Source organism: Anas platyrhynchos, chromosome 1 (assembly GCF_047663525.1).
Source record: "Anas platyrhynchos isolate ZD024472 breed Pekin duck chromosome 1, IASCAAS_PekinDuck_T2T, whole genome shotgun sequence".
Taxonomy (NCBI): Eukaryota; Metazoa; Chordata; class Aves; order Anseriformes; family Anatidae; genus Anas; species Anas platyrhynchos.
The window spans coordinates 87,564,175-87,576,327 of NC_092587.1; the positions used below are offsets into that span (position 1 = coordinate 87,564,175).

At 44.1% G+C, this 12,153-nt stretch overlaps 1 protein-coding gene across 3 annotated transcripts; it reads right to left on the reverse strand.

Annotated features, from left to right (window-relative positions):
* Positions 1-256: 256 nt before the first annotated feature.
* Positions 257-12,109, reverse strand: QTRT2 (queuine tRNA-ribosyltransferase accessory subunit 2). 3 transcript variants are annotated; one of them, XM_021272998.4, is made up of 8 exons: positions 11,913-12,109; positions 11,755-11,810; positions 9,480-9,556; positions 7,440-7,649; positions 6,367-6,566; positions 4,006-4,157; positions 2,284-2,401; positions 257-1,319 (listed from the first exon to the last, which is right to left on the reverse strand). In XM_021272998.4, exons 1-8 carry the CDS (start codon positions 12,107-12,109, stop codon positions 1,058-1,060), a joined length of 1,272 nt encoding a protein of 423 aa, XP_021128673.4. In that variant the 3' UTR covers positions 257-1,057. The 3 variants fall into 3 exon arrangements, with proteins under 3 accessions (XP_021128673.4, XP_021128672.4, XP_027305408.2); XM_021272997.4 differs by having other exon boundaries at positions 2,284-2,404; XM_027449607.3 differs by lacking the exon at positions 11,755-11,810 and having other exon boundaries at positions 2,284-2,404; positions 11,913-12,046.
* Between the last annotated feature and the right edge of the window lie 44 nt (positions 12,110-12,153).

The window sequence follows — 12,153 nt, forward strand, 5'->3', positions numbered from 1 at the left end:
TGTAGTATTTTTCCAAGCTTAATTCAGGTGCTAGAGTTCCTTCAGGGAGAGGAATGGGTAGGTGTCTTTAATAATTGCAGGTTTATTATGGCTTCTTCTGAAGCAACTGACATAGACCCCTGCTCAGTGACAGTATCCTACCCCTAGATGGATCATTGTCCTCTGTGGAGCTGCTAGTTTATGTTCTCAGGAGGCATCCACCACTGCCCTCAAACTCTCTGGTACACCATCTCTGTCACACCTTGAGGAAACAGCATAATGAATAAAAAAATTTATTGTTGCTTTGTCATATAAAACACATAAATCCACAATTACAAAGTAAGGGGGCATAAAAGAACTGAATAAAAGGAGCATGGCATAACAAATTAAAACAAGGCCTTACTTTTAATACTTTTAAAAATAAGTATTTTAAAATAAGGAGCAACAGGAATCTCGTCTAAATGCCTTTTCTTGTGATATGTTCCTTCCATATCTCCATCTCACACTGGCATTAGCGTAACCTGCTATTTGACCAATGCCAGGGCAGCTGGAAGGAACGGTACACTCATCATCATCCCTTCACTACTACTTTGTGCCACTGAATACCTGGTGCCACTGTGGCACCTCCAGTCAGTTCTTCTCAGGGACACCGATGTTGGCAGCAGCCACAAGGAGCCGCGTACCAGACTGAGGCAGGATCTCCCATCAAGGGCCTGCACGATGGGACAACCACACCACTGGTGTTTTCTGGGGGAGAGGGACAAGAGTCCCAAACAGCTGCTGAGCTTCCATATGGAGTTCTTCCACATGGAAAACCACCACCAAATTACTGAGAGCAAAGCTATCCATACTGAGGTGTCCAAGCTCTCCTGAGAATGCACCAAGCCAATCAACTGAAAGGGATGTGTGAATAACATCTTCCTCTCCTTCCTACATGCAAGGTCTTCAAACATCCCTTTAAATTCTCTCCAGCAGGGTAGGCATTTTACTGCCTAACAGGTCCAGGTCCTAGCAGTCCAGTTGACACGGTCCCACTGGGTAAGGATGTCAGCTGCAACCTCCTCTATCTTCTCCGAACTCATTGGTCCGTCCTCGCGTTTGCGGGGCCTTGAAGTGCCTGACTGAAGATGAACTTCTTCAGCTGATCCAGTTTATTGTCTCTTAAGGCATCCCGTATAGCACCGAAGAAGCTGAAGTAGTGCTGGAAGTTGTGCATCATGAGCAGGACGCCAGCCAGCAGCTCGTTGGTCACGAGGAGGTGATGGAGGTAGGCGCGAGTGTGCCTCTGACAGCAGTAACAGGTGCAGCCTTCCAGCAAAGGGCCAAAATCGTCCTGGTATCTGAGGAGGAAGCAAAGCTGGATTAACATCAAACGTAAGATCCATTCAGGTAGCAAAGATTATCCAGTTATCGTATGGTCTTTGCAGGGACATGAGCCTTGAGGGCCAGAATCTAGTTGCTTTAAGACACGGTACCAGCTAAGCCCAGCACCACTGACACAAAGGACTTCAACAGCATTCAGGAGCTCACTGTGGAGCCAAGAGGCCACACATGCGAGTCTGAGGAGAGTTTTGACTGGATCATCACTAACAGCAGAGAGAAGCCTCATCTGTGCCTTCCCTGACAGAAGAGCTGCAGCACAAGGCTCACCTTGCTAGCTATCAGTCCACAGAGGAGGAAGCTATCAGAAACAAGGGTTTATCAATTCTGCTACTCACAGAAAGTATTCCCCTCTACTCCAAGATGCACAATTCTCACTAAACAAGGAGATGGTGGAGCAATCAACAACCGAATGCTCAGCCTAGCAGCAGATGTGAAAAAGAAGAAAGGGCAGGCTAAAGTTTTTGTGCAATATCCCAGAATTTTAGGTATCTCGCTCTGCAGGCACTCCAGCTGAGTCACAAAGCAGAGGCTCTGCCACTGTTTTAAGTAAAATCTTGCATCTGAAAATGATTCAAGTTAGTTAGATGCAGAAGACCAAAAGGATCCTCAGACAGCCTTTGTCAAACTACTGTCTTTCAGCTGGAACACTGCTAAGACCACAGTTTGTTTGCTGGATAAGCGGTCAGAAAATCTCCAGCCTGAGATCAAGCAATTGCAGTGCTTTCAGCCACACACTGCTGCTAGGTATCAGTTTATCTGACACTCTCCGTTCAATGTCCACAAGTACTTTACTTTCCTCAGCAGCTTCACATTTTATGAACCCTCCCATCCCACTAATGACCATATGCAATCAAATACAGAGGACAAAATCGTGGTATTTCCTGATACAGCTGCAGGTACCCTCCTCACACACTCACGTACCTTTTATCCTTCAGAAATATCTCAAACGGCGTCATTTCTGGGTCAGCTTTGGCGATTTCATCCTGGTCTTCTTCAGCACCATTTTTCTCCAGGTCCTGGGCCCCATTTTGTTTTAAAACTGCTTTAAATAAAAAAGACAACAGCCCTTTTATCAACAGATAGAAAGGGCAGAAGTGTAGCAACCTTTCATTAGATATTTCTGTTGCTCTCTTGCCAGATGAAAACTCCTGCCACAACTTTTCACCTCCCTCCCATAGTAAGCAATTCTTTTTCTTTAATTATCATAGGTTAGTTAATACAAGTACAATTTTGGATGATTAAAACAGCAAGGGACAAGTGAAAACTGATCTATTAAACCTAATGAAGAGTTAGAGCTGAAATAACAGCACAATTTTGTGCTGCTCTACTGAGCTGAATTCTTAATAAAATGTCAAAATTATTTCCAGTCTGAACTGCATGCTCAATAGAAAGCAGTCACCTGAACAAATTGATTTTATTGAGATTCTGTTAGAATAGACAGGCAACTCATCTGCATTCAATCATTCTACTTTCCATGCTGTCAGTCTCAAAGATTCAGATTATTTTTGTTGTTTTTTTTTTTTTCCCTAAGCAACTGAAATCAAAGAAGCTAATAACACAGATGCAGATAGATCGATGCAGAAGATGTAGATTCCATACATCAGCCTTTTCAGCAGTCTGCCTTAAACATAAAAAACAAACAAACAAAAAAAACACCCCGTCATTTTGTAGGTTTGCATTTTTAGGCTTGTTCTTGAGTGGGAGATGTTTCTGGAAACATCAATATTACTGTTTGCACAATCCATGCCTACCGAGTGTTACACAGACAGAACAAAGAGGCTGTCCCTACCGTAATCTTTTGGTTTAAGAATAAGGTGAGATGAGGTAAAGAACAACAAACAGAAGGATTTAAAAAAAAAAAAAAAAAAAAAAAAAGGCAGCAAGCACAAAGAAACGGGATGTTCTGTTCTATTCATCTGGTTTTGAATTATCCAGGCATGAAAAGAAGCTAGGTTCTACCTAGGAGGAAAAATGTAAAATATTTTTTTTAATGTTGAAAACATTTGCTAAGTCCAGAACAAGACGACTGCTTGAAACATGTTTAATAGATGCTTTAGCGGTAGCAACACATGCTCCTATCTCAAAGCTTAATGAGGTAACGAGTTATGAACGTCTTGTTTCTGTTCTGACATGACTGATGAATGCAAGAGCTGAGAGGGAAGCTGCCCAAAGAAACAGAATCCCTAACTTTGGAGTGCTAGAAAAGAGAAGGGACTTAAAGATTTATTTTTAAAACAAGCACACATTTGGTTAAATGTAGAGGTCAAGTATCATAGAACTTCACATAAATAGGTCCAGCCTTCACTGCTAATGCTAACAGAAAATTTGTCAACGGTGTCAAACAGTTCTAGCGGGGGCAGATAAACATAGTTAAGCCTACATAAACCTCTGTTCAGTAGGTGTTTCTGAAATCATTAAGCACAATTTGGCTAATCAGGCATTCAGGTCATAGGCTGAGACCTTAAGTTCCCCTGATAGGTTTCACACCACAACACCCCACCTTCAAGAGCAACATTTGACAGTTAAATTCCAGGTTTTTCTGTGGTTGCTGCACTTAAATTAAGGCCACAACCCTCAAATGTAGACTCTCCCAAAACAGGAATTATGCTTGCCACAGTGCTGGCTGCTAGGGAAACAGCCTACCTGCTGCTTCAGGACCTGGCTGGTAATCATAGCCAAACACCAAGGCACAGCCTCGCTCCGTCACTTGGAAGGGAAAGAAGCTCTCAAAGATGTCCACGCCCCTTTCAATGCACTCGAGCACCTCATCTGGTTTGCCCATGCCATGGATGATCCTGTAAGAGATGTGCATGACAAGCCTAGAATATCCCGAGCAGAGGGAAGCATCCATCATGTCTGAAGTCATTTGGGTCCTTTCACAACCACATAAATACATTTAAATTCAAAATTCACCTAAAAATGCCTTTAGGCACAGGTATTTTCCTTACTCATGTATCTGCCCTAAGTAACTACCAGTTACCAGATACACTGACCCCTTTTTTAGTAACTGCTCAGGGGACAGTCTAAAAAGACTCCATCAGGAGCAGCAGCAGATGGCTGGTCAAAAACATGAGCCCTTTGGGTGACAGACAGTTCTCCAGGCACTTGAACTACCTGGAAGAGAACATGCTAATGAGAAACATTGGAAACTGAAAGAAGAAGTTCTTTGCTTTTTTCATTCTTCCTCTCTATACTTTGCCTACTCCAGCATACCTTCTCACCCTCACTGATGCCCTTTATTCTACAAATAACACCTCTGATTCTCTAAAACAAATGATTTACCCCCAAACCTGGGCTGTAACACCTGCAGGGATATGGCATGAAGAGCCAGGAAGAGCCCAGCTGGATTGCCATCAGTGGTAATGAAGATCCTGCTGGTAGCCAAATTTAGCTGGTAGCTTCCCTGAGGGGTCGGTGAAGCAGAGGGGAACAGAGCAGCGCCTGCTCTCCCGCAGGTGCGTGGCTGGGCTGACAAAGCTAACGTAGGGCAGTGATCTAAACAGATAATTAGGAAAATATGCAGGGGCCGACAAATGAAGTCGCAAGGTGCTGTTTTTAGTCATTTCTCTAAGTACTTGAATTAATTTGATGAGCACAGAATATGGATGGGAAAAAATTTACTACGTGTCTTCTGTTTTGGGCTCTGATGAAAAGAAGAAAATGACACTCAATAGTTAAAAATACTTTGAATGGCTAAGGACAGAAGTTTGTATTTGCAAGGGTTCTGCCCCTATTGAAAAGGAAAACTTTTACCAAGAGACTGCTGTACACAAAAGGACCCCAAAGATTAAATTCTTCAGATCATTTCTCCAACACTAAAAGCTGTTCCTTCCCAGGTGAAGCAGAGGAAATGTTTGCCTTCTAGAGAGTTTCGTATCAGGATGGAAAGCACAGCTGCAAAACAGCTTCTCCAGCCAGAACGGCAAGGGTGATTCAAGCAAGCAGGACTGTCTGAAATTCACTCGAGGTATTTACAAGACCCCCTAAGGCACACCAGCTTTCTTCCTGCAAAGAGGTCAGCAACGCTTGTCTTAACCAGACGAGCAAACCATCTGACAGATGAGGCAGATGCTCTGGTAGCCACGGAGGTTAGCTGAGCAGATTGGACTCTAATGCTCGCAGGGGATCTTTTTAAGCAGCTCAACCAGACAGGATGGCAACAACACAGCAAGCCTCCTAATTGTCAGGAAAATTCAAACCCCAGGCAGCACTAAGCATGAACAAGCTGCAGTAACAGGCACGCGTGTCTGCATTTTACTTCCTTTTGAACCCCGGCAGGTCAGAGCAAAGCTCAGCTAGCAGAGGGCAGCACAGCTACAGAAAGGCAGCGGGGCCTGAGTCATCTGGGAAACGATGAAAAAAGCACCCACACAAGGGCAGCAGCAACAGGGGTAGTAAAAGCAACCCAGAACGCATAGAAAAGCCAGCAAGCTCAACCCAATTGTAAGAAACTCCTCCATCTCTGAACCACTAGCAAATATTAGCAGGTGTTTTCTGGAAGCCTTTAGTTACTGTAAAGCGTAAGAGTCAGGAACGCTGCCGCTTCCATCCCGACTCTGGCATGGATCAGATGGGCAGAACCAACAGCTCAGAAGATGCTACAGCCCCCACGTTATGCCAAGCCAAGCATGGAATGCAATTCTGGTTGGCCAGGCTGTACCAGCTCCAGTAATTCACAGCCTCAGTGTGTTTTTCTGAGAAGGGGCCCCTGTAGAAAGGGTTGATAATTTTTTGTTATAGCTGAACTTCCAGAAAACCATCTCCTCAGAGGCCAAACACCCAGACATACCCTACCTACAGTTTGTCCTGATGAAAATAAAAGAGTTGACCTCAATTTTGGTTGTTCTTCACATGTGGGGAATATTCAAATCCACAGCGTAAGCACAGCTTGGTGCCAGTTATAACCAAAAATTGAAACAAGGGTTGAAGTCTGAAGACAGTGGTGGAATAGATGCAGCCTGGCCCATACACACAGTGCTGTGGGATGTCGCCCACACAACTTACCTTGGTTTATCCTCTGGCAGCTCTGCTGTGACAGAAGCTATCAGTTTCAACTTGGTCTCCTTGGCCATGGCAGATCCCTGGAAGCCATCTAGCAGAAAGCCGCCCACAGGTCGCTTGGCAGTCTCCCTGGCTGATCGGAGCCTCTCTTCCAAGACATCTCCACCTTCAATTGCCCCAAACATTACGCTTCCTTGTAGTTCCTGGCCCAAAAGAAAGCTACGAGTGTTAAGAGTCCTGCCAAAGATGAGCAAGATCTCACAGCCCAGACTCCAGATGCCTGCTACTTAAACCCCACATTCCCAGAACTTGGGAAACCAACAGCATTTCATCCCACGTAAGACAAGTCCCTCACACAACACTGTGAAATCCGAGGTAGAAATGGGATTAGGAGAGGCAACGTTCTGTTCCTGGCCTTGACACTAACCGACTGAGAATTTTAGTGCCTTTTTTCCACCTTATAACCACAGATCATTTCTGTACACCAGCTTTTTGCAGACATCCCCTCAGCACTACATGTGTCAGAATACGAAGCAGGTAAGACAGCAGAACAATGACAGGTGGTATTGTCCTGGCTGTCAGGCACCAGAGCTCACACTTGATTGCCTTTCAGAGGATGCCAGTATCAGCTCCTGCAACCGCTCTCTTTTGTAATGCAAACTTGGACGATTTGTTCCCTTCCACCAGAAGGGAAGTTAAGTTTCAAGCCTCCTGGAAAAAAAATGAAAAGAATAGCACTGGCAAATCCTGGCAAGTCCTCCTTCACATGGAAATGAAGGGACTGCAGAGCAAAAAGATGAGCTGTCTCAATCTGAATGAGAAAAATCCTACTTTGCCCGTGCAAATATAGCATGAGGGTTAAGTGAAAGAAATGAACTACAGTCGAAAATCAGAATAAAATTTAAAAAAAAAAATGAATTCTCCCAAATGAGCAGAAAATGCAGTCCTGTAGCAGGAGGCAAATTATTATGAAAAGAAAGTGGTAGAAGGAAAACATCCTGTTCTGATATACACACACACACACACATATATATCTCAATCAGGTATTTATATGTGTGACATCTTTGGGACCTTACTGGTGATTTCTCCAGCAGCTGAAGGCATGCATCCAGGAAGGAAAGCGACCTATCCACAGACTTCTTGGCCCTTTTCCTACTAACTTCCCCAGAAATGGTGTCTCCGTCAGAGATGCACTGGAACCAGTCTGGCTGGATAGCCCGCTGGATGTCCATGAACTTGGAAGGTGTTATTTCCATGCGCCCCGAGCTACCCCACACCGACACTGCCTGCCAAGAAAAAAGAGGGATGAAGGTTTGTGCAAAGATTAACAGACCTGTTAACCTGGTTAAGCACCAGATGCCAGAACGACACTACATAAACTCCCCAGAAGCATGGCTCAAGTAATCAGCTGTCCTCAGCACAATGAATGAATGATATAAATGACCAAGGTGTGATTTTGGGATACTCTTTGGTGAAACCATCACACGTACTCAGCACAGAAACTTCTCAAGTTGTTTGGAAATCTCTGAGATAGAGCAGCTGGGCTGGCCTATCATCAACCAAAATCAGTAGCAGAATTGGGAAAAAAAATGAGAAAGAATAAAAGATTTAATTGTTAAACTTATGTTTTCATCCCACGAAGAGCAGCAAAGGCTGTAATGGGAAATACAGCTCACTAGTTTTCTGCACACAATACAAAAAAGCAGCAGCTATTTCCTCTTCCAAGCACACAGACACACTGGGAAGAACACGAAAACCTGTTAGGCAATTTTACCTTAGAATCCAATGTTATTTTAGGTCTCAAATTCAGCTCCATAAGGGATTGAAATATCAAATGCAAAAGAAATAGAATTTTTAAACCAAAAACCATAAGAAATGGTAGGCACAGTCTATGTTTTGTGTGCACACCGGCCCTCGTTTTCCATCACTACTCCATACTACCCTCATGAAAGATCTTAAAGCCAGACAAAGCACCTGCACAGAGAAGTTAAGGCACATGAACACATCTGGGCTAGCAGATATTAACATTTAATCCACCAAACCTTCAAGTCCACAGAGCAATACTGGAACCACTGCAACAATCCACCATATTTCATCCTGTTCTGTGGAATTGATGACTAACCCTTGAGTGCAGCTGGGCAGTTCCTTTCGTTATATTCTTTTTAGACTTTTGACACTGCTGCTCTAAAACTTTAAAAGGGCATTAAAGTAGGTTAAGTATTGGGCTTGAGTTATTTTTCCCTGCAACTCCCTTATTTATTTTTTTTAATGAGAAAAGGTCTGTCCATTCATCTCTCTCTCTAATTACTTTTGGCTTCACTATCTGGGTAACAGAGACAGACAGAAGTCTCTTAAGTAATATATTTTTTTTGTAAACTCCCCATTAAAAAAGCAACTTCAAAAGAGGGAGACCACAATTAGTATCTGCAGAACAAGGACACAAAGTCTAATAAAGTCTGGTTGCCTTCATTCTGCTGTCCATGGAAGAAAAAAAAAAAAAAAGCTTTAATAAATAAAGTAGCCATGCTGCTAAAACCCTAGGTGGCTTAGAGACCTGATAAAGAACATTACACCACGATTATTTAAATCCAGCCTGTGCCAGGCTTTCTGGCACAGAATCTAGCAGAGCTTTCTGTCCATTGCTTTCAAAGAGCTTTCAGAAGTACTTGTCAGCACAGATCCAGCTGCAGAAAGACAACTCGCTGGCCAAGTAACTAGGTGATGAAAGTCTGCACCAGCTTCCAAGAAAAAAAAATAAATAAAAATCAAACCTGCAGCATACAGAAGGCTGCTCTAACATCGCAGCTGCACAGCAGTGAAATGAGCTTTAGGCAATTCCTCCCCTGCAGAGGGACAAGACTCAGCCTGGTTCCTAGCAAGATAGTGCAAAAAAAAACAAAACCTGTCTGGCAGAGGTTATCCTCTCATTCAAAAGAGCTGTTATCGTACCCAAGCAGGCCTTGGGACTGCCCACATCTAAGCAGGTGCTTATTTTTCTACAATGTATGAACATCACCTTGTAGCAGTCTAGGCACACCCACCAGGTAAGGGGGACAGACAGGCAGCTCTTGTTTGAGAACTTGGACTCGAATTTCAAGTCTTCACAGTTACTGTACCTTGTTAGTGTTGTAGCCAGATGGACAAGGAGCGACTGGGTCATGGAGGGAGCAGTACACCGCCGTGTCTGGCATACCTGGGAACACAGCAACAAATTAGAGCTTAATGAACCAAAACAAAGCTAAAACAGAGGCACGCTTTGTGAATTCTCAAAAGGGAATAGGGAATCTTCCCACAAATGATCCCACAAATCCTCCTCTAAAGTTCTTCTGCAGGACTAAGAAACCACTGCTTAGTGTGGTTTTTTTTTTTCTTGATTAATACTCCTGCTACTAAAATTCACCAGACACAATAGCTGACCGCTCAGCTGATACACTGGAGACATCTTACATTTGATATAATCTAAAGAGAGCAACAACCTCAAGCCTAGAATTTTACAAGGAAGGACAACATATTGTGAGAAAATAGATCAGCTACAGACATGAGAGATTTATCATCTCTGCCAAATTAAGAGTTTTCAAATGTCATACAATAAGTTAGACAGTAATTAATGCCACAGTTTTCTCTTCAAGGATAAGCAGTGAAATCGGTAAAGTTTCCTAGAAGTTTCAGGTAGAAGAGATTTTCAATTTTTCTTGATGGACTATGTTGACACAATGTAATCAAAGTTTATCAGAAGCTGCATGCAAATTTCCTTTGGAAGTTCAAGCCACAGCTTTGCCTGGGTAATGAATGAAATGAATGGACAGAATGTTAAAGTGTTATTTAAAGAAAAAAGCTTGGTCTTAGTACATAGGACAAAAACCCTTAATTTTTTGTTTGTTTGTTTGTTTAATTTTTAACAATATGCATGCAACTAAAACATACAGAACATTCATAAACATACCTCAGGTCTGATAAAAACTATTAACAACTCAGAAGTTATTTTTCTTGCGCAGCCCAATCAATTTCCATGTTAAGACCTGTCTGTACATTAGAAACATTAAACCTGTGATGTGGTAGAGTGTCTGTTTGACCATACACCCACTATAGCCTGGGACACCAAGACAAACAGAGCATCCCAAGGAAGCTTGTTGACTTGACTGATCATCCTTCAGTTCTCTGAGCTACCTGCCCAGACAGAAACACTGACTCTGAATACAGATATTCACGCAAAATCCAGCTTTACATTCACTGCACACTCCGGTTCCTTCCCCACCTCAACCCACCAAGAGCGATCTTGGTTGCACACTGCATACAGTCAGGCCTTTACCCGTCTGTAATGTCAGCCAGGGGAAAAACAGGACTGCCACGAACACAGGACCTGTGGCTTTGCTCACCCTTAGCACCAAGGTAAAGGCTTCATTTGTGCTCCAAGGATAGAGTACAGGGACTGCCAAAGACTACAAAAGCTTGGTGCAGTAGCTGAGGACTATGGCAACACCAACTGATTTATACGCAACTTACGGACAGTTGCATGCATTCCTCAAACTGCAAGTTCAACATGGAAAAATAGAAGGTGAGAACAGGGAGCAAGTAGTCTGATTACTAAACCGACAGGAATAAAGGACAGGAGAAAAACAATCTTCTCCTGCTGCTTGTTTAGCTCCTCAAAGCTCCTGCAAATCCACCATAGGTCATCCCGCTAACATCCTCTCTGAACAAGAATACCTCGTAGGCAGAAGTGTCCACCAGATGAGACTGATGGGAAGGGACTTTGCCCTTTCTTCACACTGGATGAAGATTTTAAAAGTTTCTTTTTCTTTAATTATTCCTCACACTGAATTAAGACTTCCTGATGGGTTGGATGAAACCAATTGCTTTATGATTAAAACAAACAAACACAACACCAGCCTGAGCAGATGGATGTTCAAAGGGAATTATTTAGATAGCTGTATGGGACAGGCTGTTTTCAGGGCAATTCCTGGTTCTCCTCACAGAAGATGAGGAGCAAGATTCGCCCGCAGCAGCATCAGGCCACAAGGTTGAGGTCTGGTCTCAACTTTTGGTCAAAGCTCAGCGTAGCTGGTGCTGAAGCCCCCTCAAGAAGAAGGTTAAAGGCTGGTAAAAAGAAGCAAGGCAAAACTACTACAAAAATTTGTACTGTTTAAGGATTTTTGGTCTCATACTGCTGACAAAATACTATTTTAAGCCCTCATTAGTGCCATGTTAGTAAGAAAAGGCCTGAACGTGGAAACCCTCTGCACCTACACACTGCCTAAAAGCAGACCCATGGCACCCACCCGCGCTCCCTCTCCTGAGGCACCCACCAACACCAACACCCCCGTTACACAAACACAGACACCCCCACTACATAAACACCCCAATTACACAAACACCCCCATTACACTTTACCTATAAACTTGGCAGCTCCTTTCTTGTACTCCTCCAGCACCTCATGGAGCTCCGCCCTGTACCCGGACGCGAAAATAAGTAAATTACTCCAAAAAACACCCAACCGCCGAGGAAAACCGGCGGCTCCTGAGCTCCGTCTCCCCCCCTGGGGTACTCACATGAAGGACAGGGTGAGCTGTGCCACGGGGGGGACCCCGGCGACCTCCCCGAGGGTGTCGTAGGTGAGGTGGGGCGCGGAGCCGCCCCGCGTGTACAGCAGGCAGCCGGGCAGCGCCAGGGAGCCCGCCCCGCTCCTGCCCAGCTCTGCCAGCATCCCCAGCCGCCCGCTGCCCACCCCAAACAGCTTCAGCCGCATCCTGAGCCCGAGCAGGAGGAGGAGGAGGAGAAGGAGGAGGAAGA